Below are 27,442 nucleotides of genomic sequence, written 5' to 3' on the forward strand. Positions count from 1 at the left end.
GAAGACTACCACTCCAGTTCCCTGGTACGGCCCACTTGTGGAACTGTAAGCTGGCTTGTTTGGAGTAGGCTACAGAATTCCCACCCTGAAATAGTGTTACTTTAAATGAATAGGTTCCTATGCTATCCAGATAACCAGTTCTGCTACCCATTGTTTATCTATCTGCCTCCACATAAAGATGTTTCCACTGAGGCACCACATTTTGGGCCATGGGTAACATTTACCTCTGATTGTATGTGTAACAGATTAACTGGTTTAAAAGCAATTATAAAGATTTGCAGGCATTATTACTGACATTTATAAATTATTGTTAAACTTCCATTGGTTAGTATACATGTTTACATCTCATCAGCTTTACTCAATGATATGAATAGTAACGCATTGTCTTCATTCAAACAAAAAATTAAGGATGAGTCCAGTATTTCATGTGACCACAGAAACCTTGTTATAACCTGCATATTTTGCCACATCTGACACAGACAAAGCCTTTGGCCATGCAGGGCCTTTTTAAGTTTTGATTGTCTGTGCCTGACTTCAGCAAGGGCTTTTCTTTGTGTCTTACATGTGTGTCACATGACTTTTGTTAGAGGTCTGCAGTTGTCTCTTTCAGTAGCCAGTTGCTGCTTTCCTCTATGCCAATGAAGGTGAAAAAGGCACCTAATTTGATTGTTAAAGCACTTTTTGGGCACATTTGTTATACCATCTTCCTTTAAGCTCACCAAAAAAAAGGTATCACCTTTGGCAAGTAGTCCTCCAAAATATAGAAATGTGTCTGACCCAGTGCAGCTGTATAATTACCCAATGAGAATACAAACAGTAAATCATGTACTATCTTTATTTATTGCTATAATTAGTGTATTAAACTATAGATGGAGTAAGTTACATTATTGGTTAGGCCAATAATAGAATATGCATCCTCTGTTTGGGACCCCTCAACACAAGAAAACATTAAGAAACTGGAACAAACACAAAATAGAGCAGTGAGATTCGTAACAAACGAAAATTCACATTTGTCTAGAGTAACACCTTTAGTAAAATCACTAAATTTAGAAAGCCTTCAGGACAGAAGACTTAAAAGCAAAGTAGCAATTATACATAAAACACTGAACCATAATCTTCAAATACAAAAACAAAATTTAATAAAATACTCAGAAAGACCCAAGGATAAAGGCACATTCCTTGTTACATATGCTAGGACTAATTTGTACAAATGCTCCTTCTTTCCTAGTGCTATTAGAGCATGGAATGGGTTGCCTGAGGCAGCCAGGAAAACCAGTGACTTGGCGGAATTTAAGTCATTGGCTAACATGCATGAATAGGTGCATGACGTGTAGGAGGTAATCATCTTCTTTTTTGAAGTAAAGTCTGTATTTTATAAGAAAAGATAAGTGACTACTACCTGATATGTTTACAGCTAATGATTCATTTCTCTTTTATCAGGTGTTCTCAAAGTATACTTGTGTACCCTCACATCAAGTATCGTCTCCTTGGGCAGATGATAGCTGCAGCTATTGATCTAAACTTTTTTAACTTCCAGGTTTGTTTCTTTTCTTTTAAAGTGTGATTTGAATGACTGGAAAAGTACATTACTGATAAGTACCTTACTCATTTACTGCTGAACCCAAAACTTTCTTGGCATAAATAATGTAATAAAAAAAAAAAGGGAAGTGTTTTTCTGTAATAGTTTGAAAACATGTGTCCTGAAGATTGAATTGTTTATTTTTGTTTTCCTTTCATAGATGGAGTTTACTTCCAGGAAGTTGTTCTTATGGAAAGAGGAGTCCAAGCGTGAAAAAGAAAAAGCCGCAGACATGCAACGTAAGAATGAGGCTCTTGTCTACAATCTGCTACCAGCCCATGTGGCAAAGGATTTTCTTGGAAAAAAGAAAAATGATTTGGTATGTAAGCTAACTTAACTGAATGTAGTTACATTATGAGGTTCTGATTACTCTGCAGTGCTTCAAAGTAATGTCTACATTTTATATATGTTTAAACAATGCCATTAGACCTATTTTTTTTTGGTAGATTTAATTCCTTGGGAAATTCTATATTATTGCAGAAGAGAGCTTTATTTTCTTGTTCCAGGACTTGTATAGTTTCTCTTATGATGAGGTTGGTGTGATATTTGCTGCCTGTCCAAACTTTCACTCTTTTTACAATGAGAGCTCCATCAACAATAATGGCCTAGAATGCCTTCGGTAAAACTCTTCTTTAGAATGTGTTTTATTATATCCATTTATTATTATTAATAGTATAAATTATTTGTAAAAAAAAAGCACTTTATTTCAAATAAATAATTACTTTTACTTAAAAGCTCTATTGGGCACATTTTAAGAAAGCATTTTGTAGTCAAATTCTTTTGCCAATAAAAAAGAGAGTTTTCGTATGTATTAAAATTTGGCATATAACAAAAAATATTTGTAACTGTGTTTTACTAGCTAATTTATTACATTAATCTTCAGACTCAAAGACAAGTCTTATTATTATTATTATTACATTTTAAGTCTACCATTTGAGAACCATTTTATAAATATGACTTGGAAGTTGCCTTCTTTAGAATTAACTGTTATTTCATATTCATAGCTTCTTGAATGAAATCATCTCTGACTATGATGAGCTTCTCAATTTAGCCAGATTTTCTTCCATTGTGAAAATTAAAACTGTTGGCCCAACCTATATGGCAGCTAGTGGAATGGTTTCTCAGGATGACAGAAAAGTAAGCAAAAAGGCTTTTGTTTTGAACTTAAAGTTCACCAAGGTTGTTATTGCTAGAAGTGGTAATGGTTTAAACTGTCCCATTACTCACAAAATGCTTCCAATGGCATGCATCTCAAATGTCCACTGCCTATCACTCCTGGCCTTCATACTGATATACTGATACTGAGCCCACTGAAACTATTATGACTAATTGGAGAAGGGGCAAAGGTAATGAACTGGTGCTTAAACTAGTAAACTTTTGGCAGGAGGGCTCCCCTAACATGGTAAAGGCGTCGAGAGTCAATCCTGAGGTAAAATCCGGAGCTGGTGACTCTTAGGCAGCTTGCAATGCTACTGATCCCTAACTGTATTAGCCATTCTTAGGGAAACGTTTGCTTTGTGGAGAGTGGGGAACTGCTGTGTTCTCAACAAATCTAATGCCAGGACTTTCATCTCATTACATTCTTAGCTATACAAGTAAGACAAATTTCCATATGGACAATAAAGATTATTATTATTATTATTATTATTATAAGAGATGAACCTAGTTGTTTTATGACAGAAATACAAATATCAACCATTAAGATATCAGAAATAAAAATGTAATCCTATAAATTTATTATATAAAATTACTTAAAGATTTGTCATTTTCAAAGTAAATATGCATATGAACTATATTTTGTTAATTACTTTTTTTTTTTCCCATTAAGCTGATAGCTAGTTGTATTTGTTTTGTCTCCCAAAGCATGTAACTAGTGTTAAAGAGAGATGGTATCACCTGCATAACCTGGTCCAGTTTGCTTATGCCTTGCAAGATGTGTTGAAAAAAATCAATGAACAGTCTTTCAATAATTTTATTTTGAGGATAGGTAAATATAATTTTACAGACCATATAACAATGTTTTGTTTTTCCTTGTTGTTTGTAGCAGGCAGATAATTTACTCTTGGCTCTTTAATTATGTTAAAGCTTATATATTTTCTTCTCTCTTCTAGGTTACCATTGTCATATTTGTCTATTAACATTTTTTTTTTCATTTGTAGAAAACTTTTTTTAAGATTTTTTTTTTTTTTTGTTAATTTTCTTTGAAAACTTGCTTTTGTATTTAGCGTGTCTTTCATGCTGTAGCAATCTCTCTGCACTCTCGTCCAATTTCTTTTGTGGACATGGATGGGTGGCATCTTAGAGATTTCCATGCTGCCTTTGGCCACTCTGCAAGCACTACTCAGCTCAAGTCAAATCTTCCTGGCCCTACATTGAATTTCTAGATAGATAGCTAAGCAGGTTATGCCACACTGACACAAATCCCACATTTTTTCAGAAGAAATTTCAGAAGAAATGGTTGTAAAAAAAAATTCAGTATATGAATAAAAACAGAAATGTTTGCAAAATAAAGAAATAAGTTAAAATTTTATTTAAATTGACTTTCAACTTCTTTTTCAATTAACTGTTTCATTATTAATTAGCTTTATATAAAATGTGTTTTGCAGTAGTAAGCAACAGTTTGTGTGTCTATTCTAGGTATCAATCATGGTCCAATTATAGCAGGTGTCATTGGGGCAAGAAAGCCTCATTATGACATTTGGGGCAATACAGTCAATGTTGCCAGCAGAATGGAATCGACTGGACAGCCAGGTAAAATACAGGTGAGGCAGCTTTTCAGTTTCTATCACATTTCATATGTTGCATCTAATGGATAAAACATGATGACGTGGCCTTTGGCTTTCATCACATCATGAATCAGGTACATTATTGGTGGAGTTTCATCTATTTTTATCCTCACATGTATGAGACATCAGGCTATTATATAGTCAAGGGAAGAGATGGTTCAAGGTTTCTTAGGGAATTGCATCATTTTAAATGTGTTCTATGTGGCGGCTAGATCTGTGTGTTTACTGTGCTCTGTGTGGCAACTAGATCTGTGTTTTTACTCTGTTCTGTGTGGTGACTAGATCTGTGTGTTTACTGTGCTCTGTGTGGCGAATAGATCTGTGTGTTTACTCTGTTCTGTGTGGCGACTAGATCTGTGTGTTTACTGTGCTCTGTGTGTTTACTAGATCTGTGTTTTTACTCTGTTCTGTGTGGCGACTAGATCTGTGTGTTTACTCTGTTCTGTGTGGCGACTAGATCTGTGTGTTTACTCTGTTCTGTGTGGCGACTAGATCTGTGTGTTTACTCTGTTCTGTGTGGCAGCTACATCTGTGTTTTTACTGTGCTCTGTGTGGCAGCCACATATGTGTGTTTACTCTGTTCTGTGTGGCAGCTACATCTGTGTTTTTACTGTGCTCTGTGTGGCAGCCACATATGTGTGTTTACTCTGTTCTGTGTGGCAGCTACATCTGTATTTTTACTGTGCTCTGTGTGGCAGCTACATCTGTATTTTTACTGTGCTCTGTGTGGCAGCTACATCTGTATTTTTACTGTGCTCTGTGTGGCAGCTACATCTGTATTTTTACTGTGCTCTGTGTGGCAGCTACATCTGTATTTTTACTGTGCTCTGTGTGGCAGCTACATCTGTGTGTTTACTGTGTTCTGTTTAACAGTTGCATATGTGTGTTTCCTGTGTTCTGTTTGACCATACTAGAGATCAAATATTACAAATTAACAAAACATCTGCAGAGAAATCAGTGTTATTCATATCAGTGGCTAGATGATCACAAAAATTTGTCTGTAAACCTCATGAATCTTTAGTGATTTAAGAAGAAAAGACAATGCCTCGCATAATGCTACCATGTTTAATGCTAATACTACTAGAAAGGAAATGTGTGTGTGTGTGTTGATGCATTGGTCATGATTACAGAAGTAATCATTCTCTGATTGCTAAGAGTTTCTTTTTTTACAACTTATTTAATTTTTGGAATCAAAGTTTGTGCTGTAACACTCATCAGATAATGCTGCTGCTTAAGATTAGTAACCCAAGATTTGTATTATTAAAGCTAGCGAGGAGTCCTTTAGTCTGTTAGACCGAGACCAATCGTTATAGTAGGCCTGACTGCAGACCTGTTGTGTGGCATTGAGTAGTCCGTCAAGACTAATAGCTCATTGCAACGTCACATTTCTGCAGTCAGGCCTATTATAATAATTGGTCTCAGTTGAACCATAGGGCATCACACATGATCTTTAGATTGTCTCTCTCCATTCATGTCTGTCTTTTGCCAGGATAAGTCTCTTTCATTGTCCATTCCTTGATTTTGCATTTTAACTGCCTCTTCTTGTTTTCAATGCTACTGTTCCCAACAAAAAGGTCTTTGAGAGCCCCAATAGTTTCCCTTTCAGATCTTGTGATCTATAGGGCAGATGATATAAATGTAATCTGTTTCGGTGGCCTACGGTTAATGAGGGTGTCATGTGGCCAGTCAACAACGGCCTTTACTTTTCCCCAACTAATGCCAAGTGGACTCAGAGGTTCCTAAAGATCCTGAAATTAAAAATCCCAGTCTACACCAGGATTCAAACCCGGGACCCCGTTTCATAAGCTAAGCACTTTACCGCCCCTCCTGAGAACCCCAATAATTTTGTGATCTGGCTGTTCTGTCTTAGCTTGCGTTTTTTTAACAATGGTAAGAAGGTCATTGTAATAAACTAAAATATAATTCCAAATAAAATGATTTCAATGCTTCTATTTCAGGTTGCGGAAGAGACAAAACTTCTTCTCGAGAACTTTGGTTATAAGTTTGAGACTCGGGGCCTTGTTAAAGTGAAAGGCAAGGGTGAGCTTATGACCTACTTTCTTGAACGTCCAGAGGGAACGAATGAATGTGACCTAAATATTCCTAACAGTGTCCCTGATGGATGATCACAAAAATGTCTGGTATCTGTTGAATATGTTTAAAGGCATCAGAAAGTCAGAAGGCAGCACATTATGTTCATGCATTTGTAAACAATAGAAGCTTCTACTGAAGAAAGCTTTAATGCAAGATTAATGCCTTTTTTTAATCAACATACTATATTATTTTAATTGTTCCTAATAAGAATCTCATAGTCAATTTTGTAAGCTGGGAGTTGACCTAGTAGCATTGAAAGATGACAATAAAATGAAGTGCAGCATGGTGGCTTAGGACAACAAGCTCATCACTGCAGTTTTATTTTTAGTATCAATTTAATTTATATGTATTGTAATAACTGAAGGGAGGCAAACTCAACGAGACATAGACATTTATTTACACGAGGACATCACAAACACAAAGGGGCATCTGCCTTGAGCACAGCATCTCCATATTGGCTCTCTCCTTGGGCGGAAATCATTCTCTCTCTCCTGTCAACATCCGACTTGTCTAGTCACAGATAGTGCGCACCTTCTTTCTGATCTATCTTGGATGGCGGTGTGCATGGCAAGGTTATAACAGTATGATGAGGTGTAACGTTTTTTTTTATGACTGGTTACTTAATGAGAACAAATACGCTAATTAATGTGCTCCTGTACTACACCTCTTCTGGATTAGGAAATTTTAGAGGAGTCAAAGAAGAGATTCAACATAAAAATTTTTTCCTTCTGACTCGGACACAACAGAATAAAACAACATATGTTCTAGAAGCTGAAAATTGGCACTACTAAAATTTGCTCTTGTGAAGTGTCACCAGATAATGCATGGCTATGTCCTTAATAACTGCATTCTCCATTGGCCCTATAGAAGAAATATTCTATGGAGAGCTGCCTGATCTGAAACTACTGCACAGTTCATCGCAGATATTGTACTAGTCAAATACTCCTTCTTCCCTAGTGCTATTAGAGCATGGAATGGGTTGCCTGAGCGAGCCAGGAAAACCAGTGACTTGGCAGAATTTAAGTCATTGGTTAATATGCATGACTAAATGCATGACGCGTAGGACATAATCATCTTTTTTGAAGTAACGTCTGTATTATATAAGATAAGATAGTCATCTGAACTCTTCACCATTATGATGAAAATGCAGAAGAAATGACCTAGTTTTAATTTAGAAACTTATTTCGGTTATCTGCAAAAGTTTTGGGAAGAGGGTGCAGTTTAAAGTTCACTATGACTGGAAAATTCTGCTACATTCAATTGCATTGTCATTTAACTAAAAGTTAATTACATCAAAATATTTCTCATTTGGAGAACTTGACCTGCGTATTTCATTAATATGCTTTATGAACTGATGGTGTTGAAATAATGCTCACCATATTAAGTTCTGGTCTAGAACCTTTCACTTCTTATTTTTTTCTTTAATTTATTTTCAAATTGTACAGCTGTATGCAACTATGAATATTTATTTTAAATTCAAGAAATAATTGAAGCTTATTAGAACAGAAGATAAAGTCGTAAGTTATATAAAATTGACTTTAGTACCTGTACTGCATGCACAGCTCAACATTTAGTTCGACTATTATTTATATCTGATATTGTTGATTTGTTATTTATTCTATTTACTGTATCATGTGTGGAAAAAACGTTTTTATTGAATTACATACCAGAAATGTACAAGTGTTCAATACCTTGTGGTCAGGGTGTTGAGACCTAACATTTACAAGACAATGTGAGTTTCACTCCTGCTGCCTTCCACTTATTGTACCAATCAGAACAAAGTCTTTGCTAAATGTAAGATTAATCCTTTCCCATCATTCCACTAATTTTGGTATCAGCATTTTCCATGTTTTCATTTGTACACATGCTGTATTGCAAATTGTTTAGTACCATGACACGTAGAATCCACTGAGCCTGCAATTAGTGCATGGACTTCTACCATCTTCTCTGCAAGGTATGCTTTGATGGTTAGAATTAAATGATTACTTGCATACTTTAACTACTTCAATTTCTTTCAAGTCTGGTATCAAGTGAGATCACATTCAGAGTAATGACATGATTGTGAACACGTAGTAGAAACTTTATAGAATCATGAAATGTAGAACACTTCTGTCCAGAGCTCCTTATCTTCTTTCTATAATCTTAGGAGCTTTCTTCTCTCTGTACTTCCCCTGCCCACCCTTCCTCAAGTTCTTATTACATTGTGTGCACTTGTTTTGCCAGCAATAATGATATTGGATGTATCATATGTTTTTAAAGGAAATGATCACATGGTCTTTTTTTTTTTCATTTATATGTTGTGATGATTTGATTTTTGTTACTGTATATTTGGGTGCAAGAGAGTAAATAAATACTATATTTGGTATTGACAAATGATTATGTTTGATTTGTACTGGCCTAGCCCGACAAAATTGAATATTGAAATATTTCTGCAATCCATTAAAGAAAACAATGTTTTGTTTTAAGTTTATATTTATTCAAAGATCCTAGAATGATAACATTTTAATTTATAATAGTGGTTTTTAAAAGTTATTTTTTTTTTATTAGTAATATCTTTTCAATTTATATCTAGCCATAATAACACTCCCTTCCAGTTCCTTTTTTTGGTAACATGCATGTGTATCTCTTAGGTTTTCCATTTTTGTAACAAATGCATGTCCTAAAGAGAATTATATTTTTTTTTGTAAGGTAATTAAATATTATGAGATAAACAAATAATGCGGTGAGACCTGTTTTACTTTCAATGAGTCCAAAATGTCAGCAGCCGAACAGATTTTCAGAGTTCACATCCTCAATTAAATTGAGGTCTAGGCCCAGACTTTTAAATAGACTCACTTAATCTGACATCACTTAAATTTTAAAAGACTGATTAAAAAAATATATTTATTTTAAAATATTTTATTTTATTTTTTTAAACCTTTAAAATGAAAGGATTATATCACCAAAAAAAAAAATAATGTTTTTCTGTATGCAACAATGTATACACAAGAAAAAAAAAAATCCATATACACTGAAACCAAAGTATAAGAGTAAAAAAAACAATAGCATTGTTCTCAATAGAGCTGTAATAGATAAACCAAGTCACAGCAACACAAAACGCTATTTGAATTTACCTTCACATCATGAGATAGCACTTTCTCTCACACCTTATAAGTTTGTGTCTCATTATTGTCAGCAAACATGAGGTGAGTATCTGAAGGTCTTCTGTGAAATTATTTTTGAAACCATTTTATAAAGCATCAAGTGATGGGTCACTTTGGTTAAATAGGCAGAGAATTAAAAAAAACTGTAGCAAGTTATTTAGCAGAAAAGTTTCAGGTTTGGGTGCACTGTGACAATAGTGGTGTGTCGGCAAATAAAGTAACTATGGTAGGTCACTGAAGTCACTCGATTCTTTTGTTTTACATTTTTTGAATGTTCCTTCAGAAATGAAGATTATTACACCTCACACAAGACAGCGGGCAGGGTTCAAGTCCAAGACCATCGAGAGGACAGTCCAGAGAGACTCATTGCAATAAAGGGCAAAGGGGTTATTTCTTGAATGTGCACAGGCCTTTCTTGCTTAGCTATATAAATATGAGTGAGGATTTTACAATACATTCCATATACATACAAAAAATATAAACAATATGTTTTACATATGTATTATGTTTTGCAATAGATATAGTGTTAAGAATTTTGCTTAAACTATTTTAAAAATAATAAATTCAAAATCTTTAAAGAGAAACTTTAAACACCTAGCAACTGAGATTTTACACAAAAAAAAATGTTAACTCATCATTTGTTCTAAAGTATAAAGAGCAGAATTTAGATACACAAACTGATCTCATGTTACTGTCTACAAGGTGGTACTGTACAGCTTCAATCACCACTATCCTAACTGGAAGATGAAAGTGGTCCTTTTAAAGAATGGATAAATAAACTATTACAGGCCATAAGGAATGTATTTTGTTCTCTAAAGTATCTTTAGTGCTATGAGTAGTGCTACCTATGAACATGGAAACATGAATTTTAATGCTGGTTTTATTTAAGTGGGTTAAACAAGATTTACTTTTGATTTGAGTTCCAGAGTTCTAGCTGTTATAGTCCCTGTAAAAATTTTTTTTCTTCCATGCATCAACATATTTTATTATAAACGCAAGAATAATTGATGATGTGTGTGCGGGTAGGGGCAGGAAGAAATAGAGAATTTTCTCCCCCCTAAATCAATAGTACAACTGCACTTTAATAAAACATCTATTCTAAAATACATCATTTGTAACAATTAGAATGTAATACATTTCATTAATGACAACAGTATTCACAGTCAAATCGTAATATAACATTTCAACAAGACAACGTACACTGTTCTCAGAATAGAACATCACAAGTAAATTTTGTTACATACTTATGTAATATAAAGCCAATAAGTTCACAAGAGTGTCATGTAAGTCAGGTACCTTTTAGAATTGGGTAGACTTATCATCATTATCAAACTCTATTTTATTAAGGGCTTGAGCTCATCCTGATTAGTTTTGAATTTTTGGCACATAGGCACAATTCAGGTCATATTGTGCCCATAATCCCTTGAGAGCCTGAAATCTTCTCTTTCAAAATCCCTAGACAAAAACCTGTGATTGAGCACAAGGACATGTATGTCACCATATAGTAAAAGGCAAGTGGCTTCCCAAACCTCTTAAAATAGAATTCAGAAAGTCTGGCACAGTCGAAAAGAAGAAATACTTTCATGGATTAAACCATTAGCCGGACTGAAGTTCAAAGTACCAGTCTTTGAACTCATGACCGCCTCTCCAAGTTTGAAAGCCAAGACATATAACTGAGTGACAACACCCTATTTTCAGGTTACATTCTCCACTACTTATCTTATCAAATATAGACGATACTTCAAAATAGAAAATGATTACGTCCATACTTAATGGCTAAGTTTCATTGTGCTGCTGACACTGCCAATAAAGAGTTGTACTTTTCAGCCACATGAGAGGATATATTAATACCATGGGAAAGGAGCTGATTAGTTCTGATTGACTAGGACAGTAAGGGGTACTCATCTTATAATGCCCTGGTAAAAATGAGAATAGATGTTTCCGTTTTAAAAACATGGAAGCTATGGCCACTGATTGGATGATTTAAATCACATACCTACCACATTCTATTGAGAATTTCAGTATTTTTTTTAGGCTCAAATAATGGCAAATATGCAAGTCTGAAATCATTAGTAATGAAAACCAAGGCCAATGGGGTGAAAATTTCTTGCTTAGGAATCAAGAACTCTACAGTTTTGTTTTAGACTTAATAATTAAGAATAATCACAATAAACAATGATTGTATTTTTTTGTGTGTAAACCTCTTCAGCAAACTTCCAAAGACAGAAAAGGGGGAGGATAGACACAAATTTACCATTTGTATGTCAACATAGGAACTAATTCCCTCAACTGGGTTGAGCCCGAGATCTTTTAAAAAAAAAAAAAAATTAAAAATGCACTTACATATAATACATAAAACGAAACTCTACATTTCATTCATAATATTCAAATAGCTGACAGGCCATTAAATTTTATATTGACATAAATATTCTTTTTTTTTCTATATAGATAATTTAGAAGTGTGATTACAATGCTTCAGAGACTTACAATATGACATCAACAGAACCTGCTGATTACATTAAGTGATGTATGAGATATGAATAACCAAAACTTACACTGAAAGTTAAAGGGTAACATATATATATTTTAAAACAAGAGAAAACTGACAATCAACCATGAATTAAGACAGTTTTTTTTATAACTATAAATTAAACACTTACAAACACACGAGTTCAAAATCCAACATTTTAATAAGGCTTATCTATTAGATTGTAATCTCAAAAATCTTACCTAAATAGAAGTCATGATTCCATTATTTATTATTATTTTAATATCTAGTATTTAATTTGTTAAATACTTATTTTTTCACATATTGATCTGAGTTACCTTTCTAAAACATCTCTTGAAATCAAAGATGCAAAAGGTTGGTGCAATATGACTAATAATGTATCAAATTTACAAAACAAAAAGTACGGTAAATAACCGTATTATATCTATTATTTAAAAAAAATATATTTATTATTTTTAAAGCAATAAATTATAATTAGAAATCACAGTCTATCAATACATTCAGTGCTGGATACAATATTACCTCAGCCTTGGTCTATTACCTGCTAAATAACACTTTTGTTGTATATATACATTTCATTTTATATTACCAAGAGCACAAGATGGGATAAGTATAAGAATCCAAACTGGTAACAATGTATAATAAACAACTAAATGTTTTCTATAAAAGCCTATCCATTTACTGGCAAAGGGACTATGTTGTGTGCAATTAATGATGGCCAATAAAATAGTAAAAAGGTCATCAAAGATCATTTCTAGCTTTTAACAAAATGATGTAAAAGGGTGTCAATGTGGTTTTTGAGTTATAAATTCGGCTGGAATAAAAATATTTTGAATAATGAAATGTTTCAATTAAAGTATTTTGATGTTTTATGAAGATTTTGAAAATAGATAAAAAAACAACTTTGTGCATTCTGATTTTTTTTCTTACGTGATGGCCATGATCTAATGCTATGTTCACATCTATCACTATTTGTTTTTATATTAGTTGTCACCAACTATAAAGGTAATTGGGAATTAAGAAAACTTTAATTTTGGGGGGCCAACACCTGTATTAGTAATAGCTTTTAAAATAATAAAGTGTAAGAAGTATTCCTAATTTCTTATTTGAAGATGTTTAAACAATAGTATATCAAATGATTACAATTTAAACCTATTTACTTGTTTACAGATTGAACATTCTTTTGTTTAAATTCAAACTAGTTATATTAAACTTACATGTGGAAAATGACTAGTTAATAGATACACACATTTTACATTCCATTCTATCCTGGGCTTTTATTATAGGAGTCTGTATGAGAATGTACAGTGTGTGACTGTATGTACTTAACAAATAGTCACACCTGTGTTTGTTCAATGGTGTACTACTTATGTGACCATAACTTCATTCCTTTGGCGTTAGCCTTGGGTGGGTTGATTAAACCTAGTGTCCTGTGGTCAACATTAATGAATAAATATGGTGGTATTGGCTTTTAAGTCCACTTTGTCAAGGTTGATATGCCAGTCATGACTGTCAAAGTAAAACTGGTACAACATCTCTGGTACATGCTTTTTCACGTTCAACTGATGCATGATCTGAACAATAATAAAGAAAAACTTAATATGTACACTCAAACGTAACATTGTTTTCAATTATTGCACAAATTAATACTAATGTTTTTTAACATATTGGAAAATATAATGAATTGTTAAATACAAATTCTACAACAAGAAATAATTTCTTTCCCCTGTTAAATACCTAAAAAAATAATTAATTACCAATAACTAATTGATTCTTGTTTAGTCAGGTACTAGAAATAATTGTGCAAAATTTCAAATAGATCCGAGATTGGGTGTAGGAGAAATAACATGTACAAACTTTTTACCAGACAGTTGATATAAGCTTTGTAAAAAAAAAAAGGCTATTTATGGACAAGAAACCCCAACGTATACAAGTTACTTTTTATACATCAACACTTTAAAGCACCAGATTGTTGATATTTTTTAAATTAATGAAACAAATTTTCTTTATTTATAGGTAAAATAATGATGAGTTGACTAATATAGGAAATTATTTTTTCAGTGTCTTCTAAAACATACCTGATAGGACCTAAAAGCCATGTAGGCCTGTAAGGTGAATAATATTGCACAAATCATAAGACTAAGTAATCCCAGTATATGAAATATTCTCTCTCTGCCCCAGGCTAGTCTGTAACAAATACAAAAAAAAATTAAAGATACATTGAAAAATAGAAGAGATAAAAAATGTGCGTTAGGACATTATATAACACTTATTAATATCTTTGCTGCTCAGAATGTTGGTGTTATCAAAATATAACGTACTGAGGATGATGATTTCATATGAAAGAATTATTTTTTTCTAGCACTTTTTATGTTGAATAGAACCCATTTATCTTTTATCAACTATTATCATGTATTATCTAAAAGCTTCTAATATATGCATTACATATAATGACTTATAAGATCTCTAATGTCACCAGCCTCAATCCCTTGTGTCACATTGTGAAAGACTGTGGAGTGTGTGTACAATGTGGAAGTGGTAATGGATATAAACACTCCATGACCTAAACAATGCTTAGAATGACATGCATGTCAAATAGCCTCTCGAAATCCAGTCAAACTCCAGGCTATCTATCAAGTGTGACTCACATATTAGGTCCAGTGGAACTATTATCACCGACAGAAATGGGGAAAAGGTGAGCAACTGGCACCTAATCCAGTAAACTTCGGGTATGAGGGGCTCGTTAGCTTTGGCTGGCTATCCACATAGGAGAAGGAAATCTCTGAATCTGAACCTCTGCTGACATGCGGCTATACCCAAAGACGGTAAGGGATTCAGGAGTCAAGCCTGAGTAAAAATAAGGAGCTTGTGAGCTTTAGGCAGCTTGGTGTACACATGGCTACACATTGGCAGAACCTGTGATGAACACAACAGATCCATTGGGGGAAGTGGAGGGGGAATGCTCTGTAGGGCTAATTGTTTTGACCATACCTAATGCCCAGGCTTTCATCATTTCAAGACTGAAGGAGGACATAAGTTAAATAAGAATGACTGGATTGAATATTTATAGAATATTTTTTTGGATTAACCATAAATTAATATATCTGAAAATTATTGTTAAATTCTTTAACTCTATGGTAAAGTTCTTAGCTGCCAAAGGTACTGAGATTGAATTCTGGGATATTAAAACGTTCTGAAGTTTTTATAGCTCAAACAGATACCAGACATATAATGGGAAATCAATGCAGTTGGTCAATGTACCATAAGATAGCACATAAATGTGTAGACACTACTGTCAACACCTTTTGAATTTATATCAAAACAATTATAATTGTAATGTCAAATGAACTAATTAACTAATACTTAAACAGCAGCAACATTTTTAAAGACAAGGGCAATCAATATAACGCTTCACCTAATTCCAATAACTGATGAAGTTATGCCATCTATACAGGAAATGACCAACCACTTATTTACGTTCCCAAAATTCTCTAGTAAAGTTGAATGAGCTCACAGAGATTGGAAAATTGTCAATTAAAAAACCCAGCCTCCATCAGGATTTGAACTCACTCACAAAATGGCAGCTTAGTACATCACCAATCAGTTTCCATAAGGTCATTACAAAACCAAAGTAGCCTTAACAATATAGAAAGTAAAGCAAAGTAACAAACAATTGTATTACATAAGAGAGCTGAATTTCCATTCCTCAATCACGCTGGAACAACAGCTTGAAGCATGATCATTCTGACTTTGATGATTTGGGGAAAGCATTAATTTCCATTTCGCAGTATTTGAATCAAATCCAATGTTCTTCCCTTCAGATAAGGAGTTCACTTTTTTTGGCTTTCTAGTTTTTGTTTTTGAACAATGTCTAGCTTTGTGTGATTTTGATTTGTCTGACTTTGAGCTCAGGTGAGAGAGATTTTGATTAGATGAAACTGTTTCCATTTTTTAAATGTGAAAAATGTCAAATTTATTAATAAAATTACAGACAGACTTTTTTTTTTCAAAATCAATTGTGATGACTCTGATCATGTCAGTTTGGAAAAAGAGGAGTTGTCTTTCATCATACTGCTAATATTCCTGTAGTGTAGAGACAGAGAATATTGAATGTAATACTAGATTTAAATTAGTTATTTACTCCATTTAGATTTAGATCTATACACTGTATATTAAATCTACACTCTAGATCTGTACTACTCTACTCAAGTTGAATATATCAATACATGTGATTTGAAGTGAAGAGATGTGATTATGAAAATTTAATGATAATTAAAATAAGAATATGACAATGACAGGAATGTATAGATATAGTACTATAGATCAGTATAATACTGTGTATATTATATTATAGATCTAGATCATTCACAGATCTACTTTAGTCTAGACCTAGATCTCTAGAACCTAGATTAGATCATAGATGAGAAGACAATCTATTAGTATTATACTAAATTATAATATCATCTACTCTAGAATTCTAGATCTAACTAGATCTAGTTACTACTAAATTACTATAGAAATAATCTAGCTAGTTAAGCTAGAAAATAGCTAGATTTAGTCTAAAAGTCTAGTCACTCGTCTCTATACTATTATATAGGTATAGACTATATTGACTATAATACTATATTATATAATTATATAGATCTATAATTTAATAATTTATATATATTATATAATATAATATCATTATTAGATTCTAGATCTAGATATATAACTGATATATGATATAGAAATTTAGAATCTATCTAGACTAATAATTATAATTCCTCTAGATATCATATATCTAGAATCTAATAATGATATATTATATAATATATATAAATTATTAAATTATAGATCTATATAATTATATAGGTCTAATATAGTATTATTATTATAGTTATAGTCAATATAGTATAGTCTATACTTATACTGTTATACTTATACCTATAATACTATAAATGATAATAATTTAAATAATCATAATTAATGTCCTATTTTAGTATTTTTAGATGAGAGATAATATTAAACATTAAACTATAATAATAATAATAAAAATATCATATAGCGAATGAATGGCATAACGGTAACATTGTCATGAAAGTTATTAACCTTTAGATCTATATAGACTATAAATCTAGATCTCTATAGATTCAGTCTACTTAAACTTAAACGTTTTTTTTCTGATTCGAGTCTATGACAACATTGACATCTAATAGACTAATCTAGATCTATTTCCGGAAAATATTTGTGTATACGAAAATGAAATGAAAATATATATGTCAGTGTATCACCGACACATAAAAAGTTTTGATTCCATTATATTTAGATTCTAAATTTAGAATGTTTCACAGAATTTAATATCTAATATAAATAACTTAAACTTAAAATACACAAAACTTATCTTATCTTATATAATACAGACGTTACTTCAAAAAAGAAGATGATTACGTCCTACGCGTCATGCATTTAGTCATGCATATTAACCAATGACTTAAATTCTGCCAAGTCACTGGTTTTCCTGGCTAGCTCAGGCAACCCATTCCATGCTCTAATAGCACTAGGGAAGAAGGAGTATTTGTACAAATTTGTCCTAGCATATGGGACGAGGAATGTGCCTTTATCTTTGTGTCTTTCAGAGTATTTTATTAAATTTTGTTTTTGTATTTGAAGATTATGGTTCAGTGTTTTATGTATGATTGCTACTTTACTTTTGAGCCTTCTGTCCTGAAGGCTTTCTAAATTTAGTGATTTTACTAAAGGTGTTACTCTAGTCAAATGTGAATATTCGTTTGTTATGAATCTCACTGCTCTATTTTGTGTCTGTTCCAGTTTCTTAATGTTTTCTTGAGTTGAGGGGTCCCAAACGGAGGATGCATATTCTATTATTGGCCTAACCAAGGTTAAGTAACATTTTAGTTTTATGTTCTTATTTGATTTATAGAAATTTCTTTTAATAAATCCTAATGCTTTGTTTGATTTTTTTGTAGTTTCATCAATATGTGGATTCCATGATAGTTTTTCATTTATTATAACACCTAGGTATTTTGCGTTTTTAGTCTGTGATACTGGTTTGCCATGAATAAGATAAGTGGAATTAATTTGTTTTAGTTTTTTTGTTACTCTTAACAACTGACATTTTTCTGGGTGGAAAGACATGCTCCAATTTGATTCCCATTTCTGTAATTCATCTAATTCTCTTTGTAAAATATCTGTGTCTTGTGTTGTTTTTATTGTTCTATATATTATGCAATCGTCTGCAAATAATCTGACTTTTGTTCCTGAACTAATGCAATTTGGTAAATCATTTATGTAAATTAAAAATAGTAGTGGACCCAAGACTGTACCTTGAGGTACACCTCAGTTTACTGTTATCGGTGTTGATTTAGAGCCATTTATTATTACAGTTTGTTCTCTCCCTATCAGAAAGTCTTTAATCCACTGATGCAGTGGACCATTAATGCCGAAATATTTTAATTTTTTAAGCAAACTATGGTGGTGAACTTTGTCAAAAGCCTTAGAAAAATCTAGTAAGATAGCATCTATTTGTTCACTATTATCTAAACCTTTTGAAAAATCATCAATTAGTCCTATTAGTTGTGTTTCACATGATCTATATTTCCTAAAGCCATGTTGGTATGGTGTGAGGACATTATGTTTGTCTAAGTGGTTTATGATGTTGCTACATATGTGTTCTAGGATTTTACATGTGATGCTGGTAAGTGATACTGGTCTGTAGTTCCCTGGGTCAGATTTTTCTCCTTTTTTAAATAGGGGGGTGATATTAGCTTCTTTCCAGTCCTTTGGTACTCTGCCCTGGTTAAGCCTGAAAGAGTATTTTGAACACTGGGGCTAGCTCATTACTTAGTTCTTTGAGTAATCTAGCTGGAATACCATCAGGTCCAGAAGCTTTATTTGGTTTGGTGTTGGCTAATAGTTTTTGAATTCCATTTTCTTGTACTACTATATCTTCTATGTTGTCTACTTGGTTCAAATTCAGTAATATGTCTTTGTCTCCTGGGGCTGAGAATGCTGATGCAAAGTATTTGTTTAGAATGTTTGCTTTAGTTTCATTATCATTATGTATTATGTTATGTTCATCTTTTAATGGCGCTACGCCTGTTGTTTCCATTTTCTTAGACTTAATGTATGACCATAGGTTTTTGTTGTTATCTTTAGATATTACATTGTTTATGTATTCACTCTGCAGCTGTCTGCTTACTTTTTGGGTTAAGTGTTTAATTTTTATATACTTTTTGTAAACTCTTTCTGCATTAGTTTCTTTAAATTTTCTATAGAGGTTTTCCTTCTGTTTACAAAGCTTCTTTAGTCTATTATTAAACCAGCATTTATTTATTTTGTTTGATGTGTATTTAGTTGGTATATGATTTTCTATTATGCTTTTAAGATGGTTTTTAATGAAATTCCAGAGGTCATCGACTGGTTGGTTAATGTCTTTTTCTAATAAGAATGTTTGTTGAAAGTTTAGTGCAGCTTGGTGTAGTTGTGTTAGGTTACATTTATTCCAGAGTAAGATTTTTCTTTTGGGTTTTGTATTGGCTACTGCTTTTATCTGACTGTGTATTTTTATGATCTCATGGTCTGATAGACCAGGGATAATTTCATAATCAACTACTAATCCAGGTCTGTTGGTTAAGAAGAGATCTAATGTGTTGTTTAATCTAGTTGGCTTTTTAATGATTTGATCTAAACTTAGGTTGTGTAAAGTTTCTATGAAAAGCTCATTTATATCCTTAAGGTTTTGGTGTTTATCTATGGTTAGTGTTTTCCAATTTATATCAGGTAGGTTGAAATCACCCATAATCCAAAAAACTGCATTTTTATTTGTCTCTTTAAGTGTAGTAATCTGATTACATAGTTCCTGCATGTATTCTAAACTAGAATTTGGTGGTCTGTAAATGCTGCCTATTATTAGGGATGTTGAGGTGGTATTAATTTTACAAAATGTTGATTCTACATTTTTTGAGTTAGGTAAGGTAATTTCTTCTGCTATAAGAGTGTTTTTTATTGCTAAAAGAACTCCTCCATGATTATCAGCCCTATCTTTTCTAAAAATTTCATAATTACTATTGAAAATTTCTGCATTATAAATTTCAGGATGCAGCCAAGTTTCTGTTCCTGCAATTATGTCTGGTTTCTCACATTCTAATAAAATTTCTAAGTCTGCTGTTTTGTTCCTAATGCTTTGAAAATTTATAACTAAGGTTTTAAGGTATTTTGGTATTACTTCTTTAGTAGGTTTGTTTAGTGAGGCTGTTGTATTAATTTTAGTAGATTTAGGTTTAACAGGAGTGGATCTGGCTAGTGGTTGGTGAGTTTGGTTCGGGATGGTGTTTAGGATGTTGTATGGGTTAGAAGTGTCCACATCAAAGGAATCAAACAGTCCTGATGTAAACTGAGGTAACCCACACGGTACACAGTGCCATGATGCGTCTTTGTTGCCTAAGGCATAATACACAGGTGTATTCATATGGAGACATGATGCATGGTACCATTCATCGCAGGTGTCACATTGAATGGCTTTCTGTTTCAGGGTGCATATTTTTTTGCAGATGTTGCATCTATCTTTAGATCTAGGCCCTGGATTTGACTCTACATCTCCTGCCATTAATATTAACAGTGATAGGTATTTATTTCTGCTGTGTCTGATTGAGAACTTCCATTTGTGATGGGTAATCTTCTTTAATGTTATAGATGTGTATGTTAGGTTATTTTTGAAGTTGCATTGTTCTAAAGTGTGATGATTGATTATGACTGTTGTTTCCTTTTTAAGTTTAGTGTTGACAAAGGTAGATCTAGTTCTGTGTTCAGCTAGTGTGCATTTGGTGATTATTAGGATAAATAGCCAGAGCAATTTCATGATGACTGCTCTTGATTTTAGTTTAGTCTAGTCTAAATCTAGTTTAAGGTTTACAATGCCTAAGTTAAGTCTAAATCTAAAGTGAAAGCTAGTTTACAATGACAATTAAATCAAATCAAATGGTTTATTAAATTCAAAATGTGGACCTAGACTAGATCTAGATTCTAGATCTAATTCTAGATCAATATATTTACGTGTATAACTAACTACATAGAATATTACTATTAGTTATTATTAGTAGTATTAGTAGATGATTAGTAGATCTAAAGCCTTAATTAAAGTCTAAGTCTAACACTAGACAGACTAGATCTAAAATCTAAGGATATAATAATAAATATAGACTAGATCTAGATCTAATAAATTATAAGGATTATTAAGGATTAGTGAGACAAAAAAGTCCTAAGCTAAGAATTGTTAATTTGAATTAATTAGTAGAAAAAATGCTGAATTAAGTTAAATATATAATTTAAAGATATTAGTTTATTAGTTAAATAGCTTTTTTAATGAATTTGGTTTGATTTAATACAACAAAACGAAAAATTTAACTCATCTCTGATTATTTACAGTAAACAGGGAGCAGCCATCTTGCCAAGAGCACGTAACAGCCAAACTCTGTAATTTCATATTATATATAGATCTATATCTATATATCTATAATTATAGATCTAGTGCTAGCGTTCAAATGTTATAAAGTAGTTCTAGTATATGTAATTAAATCTAATACTTGTTTTATTTTCGAAAAATAGAAGCTCAAAAAATATTAATATATTTATATATAGGCAAGGACCCTTTAATGCTCTTCTTAAAAATAAGGGAAAGAAAAACTTTTATTTATAAATGGCGGCTGCCAACTCCATAGTACAATACGTAGTAGTTAGAGGAGATCTTGCTTCTGTTTTAAAATGGCCTACAGGTGCACTTATAGCTCAAGCTTGCCATGCATGTACAGCAGTCATTCATCAAAACTATAAAGACGATGTCACACAAGAATATCTAAGTGATTTGGATCGAATGCACAAAATTATTTTAGAGGTTGGTTAAACTTTAAACTTAAACAAAAAAAATTAATAAAATTGTCTTAATTTTAATATTAGTAATATTATTATTATTATTATAGTTTTATACTATAGATAATAGTCAGTATAGATCTGGTACTATCTACTAGTACTATTATCTAGAGAGTAGAAATAAAAAATATCTTTGTAAAAACATTTTTTTTTTACAAAGTAAAGTAAGTAGCAATTATACATAAAACACTGAACCATAATCTTCAAATACAAAAACAAAATTTAATAAAATACTCTGAAAGACGCAAAGATAAAGGCACATTCCTCGTCCCATATGCTAGGACAAATTTGTACAAATACTCCTTCTTACCTAGCTAGTGCTATTAGAGCATGGAAAACCTGTGACTTGGCAGAATTTAAGTCATTGGTTAATTTGCATGACCAAATGCATGACGCGTAGGACGTAATCATCTTCTTTTTTGAAGTAACGTCTGTATTATATAAGATAAGATTAAAATACTTAATATTAGATCTTTCCAATGATGCATAAATTATGACTGAAGTAACAGCTGTATTTGATTAGATAAGAATATTAAGAGGACTGCATTTTTAATAGTTAGAATTTATGTTTTTTTGTGTGTTATTTTGACCTAACATTGAGTGCAATGGAAGTGATAGGAGAGTTAGTCAATAGATAAGCAGGGCTTGGCTGGGCAAGACACACACCCCAGGTCAAAAGTTTAAAGTTGAGGTTCGTAGATGATTGATCTACTTATTAAATATTAAATTTAACAGTAGATCTAGTATTAGTAGTAAATGTATAGCTAAAGCTGATTTCATTAGTATTTATGAATTTCACTTGTTAGAATGTAAATATTGAAAGAAATTTAACAAATTATCAGGGCCTGAGCTACAAGAAATGTCAGTGTGGTGTGGACAAAAAGGTGGCATTGTGATGGCAGAAAATAACAAAATATTTAAAAATTGTGAAATTGTGATCAAAATAATCTGAAAATATAAAAAAAATGTGCATATGCAAGTATTCTTATTAAAAAAAAGTATATTGATATATTCAGAATATTAGGCTTTTCAAGGCCTGGCATGTTTGTTTTTTTTTTATCAAATAATTTTTTACATAAACTATCTCAAAAACTGTAAATTCCAATAGAACTCAATGTTAACAGTATTTTTCATCTTTGTAAGCAAAACATAAGAGATATCGCGATAAAACTTGGTAGAATTATGACCAGGCATGATATCTAACAGGGAAAAAAATTATTGCTTGAAGAATTTCCTGGCCTCTGTATTGCTAAAAACAAAAAAAAAGAGTATTTTTCATAATCAATTTATAAAATGTAATTAACTTTAAAAGAAATTACTCATTAAGCATCATATAGACCATTATCTAAAGTAGTCGCTAACACTTCTTTAAAACCTCGTTCATTCATTCATAAAGTATAATCAATTTCCAAGTACAACCTGTGTGAAAAAAACCCCACAAAAACACTAAATTATCTGTCATTTTTTACATCTGCACTTCTGGGTTTTTTCGTCTAGCTAACTATAGTATCATTAATTATCATATATTATAGTATTAATTATCATATTGTGTAGTAATATTTAAGCATCTAAAGAGCTAAGAGGAGTATCTAAATAAATTCTAAAAATATAAAGTAGTAATAAGATGTAGATCTATTAGATTCTAGTAGTAATTCCATGTATCTGTGGAAGTCTGCTTACTCTGCTATGTATTCCAAGTCGCCATCAGCATTTCTCAACCTGCCACCTTTTTATTATATAGTATCAGAATTTTTTCCCTGGCTAATGTTTTTGTGGTAATGAATGGTTTATGTTCTGTTTTTTTCACTAAGTTAATTCTAATCTTTGAATTTGAATACATGAGATGACCATGAGGATTAGTTTAATTTTTATTAATTATTCAGGTGCACATATTTCACTAAACACTCAACCATACTTTTATATGCAAACATTAGTTTAAGGTTTCAAACTTTATGCACTGTAGCTTCCTCTTTATATTTCTTATATTATTAAAAAAATCCAGCTAATAAACTTTAAAATTACCTACAGTACCTAAACCATGCATTGAATGGAAAGAAGTTTGGTAAAATCCCTTTTATTAAATGTAATCTTGTTGTTTTTTTAGCTTTAGGTTCTTTATTTTATAAATTCTTTTTTTCTTCTTTTTCTGAAATAATTATCATTTTTTTCATTTATTTTAATAAAAATAGCTGATATTGGAAAATATTTTTCTTTTCAGGCCAAGGATGCTGATGCACTGAACTTGCTAGCTGAAAACCTGATTAAGAACAATATCATTCACAAACTTTGGATTGAACAGCCTGAGAATATTCCCACTTGCCTGGCTGTTAAGCCATATAGAAAAAATGATGTTTCATCACATTTTAAGGCATTCAAATTATACAAATAGTCTGTTAGTTTTATGATAATTCTTTTACTCTATTTCAAGTGTGTACTTTTTTATTTAGTAATTCTTGATACATGTTTTGACTGTATGATTTGAAATCTAAATAATTATTTATATTTGTTAATTAATTATATTTGTAATATGAATATGGATGCACTTGAAGAGCACAGAATGTAAGAAATTTAAGAAATGTAAGAATTTTAAGAAGTGAAGAATATATTTTGTTCTTTTCATCATTGTAATTTATTTAGTTGTGTCTTTTTATTCAAATTCCTATGCACCAATGTTAGAATGGGAAACTTCGTAATGTGAAATAGATTGTAAAAATAAATATATCACAATTTCAAAAAAGAAAGAATATGTCATATGTCGAAGTAATTTCTAGAATAGAAAACATATTTATGATAATTGAATTTGGTTAGAGTATTTCTTCAGCACATATAATTTTTATTCTTGTGCTTTACAATTGTAATAAATTAATACAGTAATTTGGTGATTGGTAGTTCTTTAAATTTTATTCAATAATCAACAAGTTTAACAAAAAAAATGTCAATTTATCAATTCCGCAATTTATTTTGATTTACTTTACTTAATGCCTGTTCACTTGATTGTTATTAGATAAAAAGTAAAGTTCCCCTTTCAGATCTTGCGATTGATAGGGCAAATGATGTTAAGATCATATGTTTCTTTGGCCAACAGTTAACAAGGAGGGTGTCATGTGGCCAGCACAACAACCAACAGGCTTTACTTTCCTTAACTAAAGTCAGGTACTCATTAGGGTTGGGTAAACTCAGGAGCGCCCTAAAAATCCTGAATTTCGAAATCCCAGTCCTCACCGAGATTGCAATCCAGAACCCTAGGTTTGGAAGCACTTAACCACTCATCCACTGCTACCCCTTGTTAATAGAAAGTGCAGGCAAAATTTATTGCCTTGTAATTGTGGCTAGTAACTTAAGACACCTTTTGACCACAAGCTTGTTATGAAAGTTAAAGGCATATTTTTAGCTAAATTTTATTTATTTTTTAAATGAATCCTTGTATAATTTTTTTTTAAAACCTAAATTTAAATGATGCTGGAGATTGAATATGAATATATGTTGTGGACTGATATAATATTTTTGTTTTAGAGCCAACATGATTTTGGTGAAACATTTTATAAAGGTTATTACTATTTCAATTATTTTATGTTTAGTAATTTTTCATGAAAAAATGAAAGAATGAAAAAAAAAGTTCTCTCATGATGAAATGTTAAATATAATTTAGATCAATATTTAAATAACTTTAAGCAATATAATGTTACAAGTCATTTTCCAATATTTCTGGTACCACCTGAAATAAGTGGGTTAACATCTCAGGGGACGCTACTGAGTCAGTCAATTTTTTATTAATGATTGTTTCCCTTCCCACATGTCTAGTGAAAACGATAAGAATTTTTTTTTTTTTTTTTCATAGGAGATATTGTAAATGTGCTCAGAATCTATTTATCGGTAATAAGATATAATTAAAGGATTTGGTACACAGGTTTTTTTACGGTCCACTCGGTTATTTTTGGATAGCTGGCATTTGTTATAGAGGGAAGCTAAAAAATAAAGGCTATTCTATGGAAGTATCTTCGAATGTGTTTCTGAGCACCCTGCAGTCGTTGAGGATGTCTTTCGTCTTCCACTTTGTTATATCAACCGAGAGTATAGTGACAACTGACATGCAGACACATTCGAGGCTCTAAACATCCCAAAGAAGATTCTCGTTGACTGTCAGAGAATGGTACTGCTATAGATCTGCCACATGACCAATTTGTAACTTTCAGGTAGAGTTAAGCCATAGGCTCTTGAAACAGTAGCTCAACTGTAGGCCAGCAAAAGCGAGCGAGATCCCTCTCACCGGCCTGACTGAACAGAATGTTCTGTTTAGAAGAGGGCCTAGAGACGCGGCCGAAGACCGAGCACACCGGGAATCTCTGCCATTTTCCTTCTCTATACCAGGGAAACGTGCGGGGCTCGCCAATTACCCAGGCCCCCTTGAGGAACGGCGCCTGGATTGATAGAGCTCTTTTACAACCCCGCACAGTGCAATGGTATTACTCTCGCACCCTCTTAGGCACTCCCACGGGAGTCTTGTTTCGCTACCCATTTGGCCTAATCGTTTCCTATTACGGCCGTTTCCATCTGTGCGCCACTATGAGGCAGGGTAGCATGCCATGGATCACATCACCAGAAAATTTCTCAGTGGACACTGCTAAAGAGAATACAATAAATTTTATTTCCGCTTACGAAGCAATTTCTAGAATAATAACAATAATAAAAGAAATTTCCTTCTAACTGTCTAACTTAAAGCTTTAAACCTACTATAAAGATTTAGCTAATGCTAGCATCATATTGACTACTAATATATAGAATCAGTAAACCTTAGTGAAAATATTGATCAACTATTTTTTGTGAGTCACAAAGAGCAGTAGCTAGATATCAAGTTGTTTTTTAATTCTAAAAGTCAACACGTTTCTACGTAACTTTTGAAGAATGTCACTTTGACACTTCAATATTTATCATAACACTTTTTCAGTTATTGTTTTATTTCTAAGACTTCAATGTTTGCCTTTTTTTTTGTAATATCTCAAACATCTATTAACAAATGACAATATCAATAATTCTTTTAAAAAAAAAAAAAAAGGCCATCTATTAAATACAAGTTCATTTACGAAGAGTCGTTCCCATGGTAACAGACGATGTTTACATCCAGATAAATAGATTTTTATTCTTCGTTTTCCATTAAAAAAAACAACAAACAAACAAACGAAACAATCTTTGACATTTGAATTAGGTCAACTATTAAGCACATACAAAATATATGAGAGAACTCTTCAGCACTCTAATTGCAGTCTTTGTGGCGGGAGACTTCCAGTAAGTCTCGTCTTTGACGTCAGGCGCTTCCCTAACTAAATCTGGTCAAAACAAAATCTCGATACCAAATTGCTTGCTCAGCTGCGCGTGACTGCACTGCCCACCCCTCGGGCCGTTCATA

The 27,442-nt window shown here is 32.2% G+C and overlaps 3 protein-coding genes across 6 annotated transcripts in view; 2 read left to right on the plus strand and 1 right to left on the minus strand.

Moving 5' to 3' along the window:
* LOC106067539 (adenylate cyclase type 3-like) overlaps positions 1-8,744 on the plus strand; it is a 36,414-nt gene extending 27,670 nt beyond the window's left edge. Inside the window, exons 14-20 of the mRNA XM_056015417.1 lie at positions 1,441-1,537; positions 1,740-1,898; positions 2,086-2,198; positions 2,584-2,716; positions 3,443-3,566; positions 4,217-4,341; positions 6,324-8,744. Coding sequence (XP_055871392.1) covers positions 1,441-1,537; positions 1,740-1,898; positions 2,086-2,198; positions 2,584-2,716; positions 3,443-3,566; positions 4,217-4,341; positions 6,324-6,491 — 919 coding nt within the window. The 3' untranslated portion in view covers positions 6,492-8,744. The remainder of the gene's footprint in view (positions 1-1,440; positions 1,538-1,739; positions 1,899-2,085; positions 2,199-2,583; positions 2,717-3,442; positions 3,567-4,216; positions 4,342-6,323) is intronic.
* A 717-nt stretch (positions 8,745-9,461) lies between these two features.
* On the minus strand, positions 9,462-21,677 carry LOC106067538 (uncharacterized). 4 transcript variants are annotated; one of them, XM_056015419.1, is made up of 5 exons: positions 17,203-21,523; positions 15,794-16,194; positions 14,190-14,298; positions 13,454-13,685; positions 9,462-9,663 (listed from the first exon to the last, which is right to left on the minus strand). In XM_056015419.1, exon 1 carries the CDS (start codon positions 20,969-20,971, stop codon positions 18,911-18,913), a length of 2,061 nt encoding a protein of 686 aa, XP_055871394.1. In that variant the 5' UTR covers positions 20,972-21,523; the 3' UTR covers positions 9,462-9,663; positions 13,454-13,685; positions 14,190-14,298; positions 15,794-16,194; positions 17,203-18,910. The 4 variants fall into 4 exon arrangements, 3 of the variants coding, with proteins under 3 accessions (XP_055871394.1, XP_055871395.1, XP_055871393.1); XM_056015420.1 differs by having other exon boundaries at positions 17,203-17,349; XR_008775572.1 differs by lacking the exon at positions 17,203-21,523 and adding an exon at positions 21,536-21,677 and having other exon boundaries at positions 9,462-13,685.
* A 105-nt stretch (positions 21,678-21,782) lies between these two features.
* On the plus strand, positions 21,783-25,944 carry LOC106067541 (putative peptidyl-tRNA hydrolase PTRHD1). The gene is made up of 2 exons (XM_013226728.2): positions 21,783-22,003; positions 24,257-25,944. The coding sequence occupies exons 1-2, from the start codon at positions 21,809-21,811 to the stop codon at positions 24,425-24,427; spliced, it is 366 nt and encodes a 121-aa protein (XP_013082182.1). The 5' UTR covers positions 21,783-21,808; the 3' UTR covers positions 24,428-25,944.
* Positions 25,945-27,442: the final 1,498 nt, after the last annotated feature.

The sequence above is a fragment of the Biomphalaria glabrata genome, chromosome 17 (genome assembly GCF_947242115.1).
Source record: "Biomphalaria glabrata chromosome 17, xgBioGlab47.1, whole genome shotgun sequence".
NCBI classification, from domain to species: domain Eukaryota; kingdom Metazoa; phylum Mollusca; class Gastropoda; family Planorbidae; genus Biomphalaria; species Biomphalaria glabrata.

Coding starts and splice junctions, on each gene's coding strand:
- LOC106067538 (XM_056015419.1), bottom strand. CDS start 20,971: ATGAAATTGCTCTGGCTATTTATCCTAATAATCACCAAATGCACACTA.
- LOC106067541 (XM_013226728.2), top strand. CDS start 21,809: ATGGCGGCTGCCAACTCCATAGTACAATACGTAGTAGTTAGAGGAGAT. Junction 22,004..24,256: donor TGCACAAAATTATTTTAGAG/GTTGGTTAAACT, acceptor TTTTCTTTTCAG/GCCAAGGATGCTGATGCACT.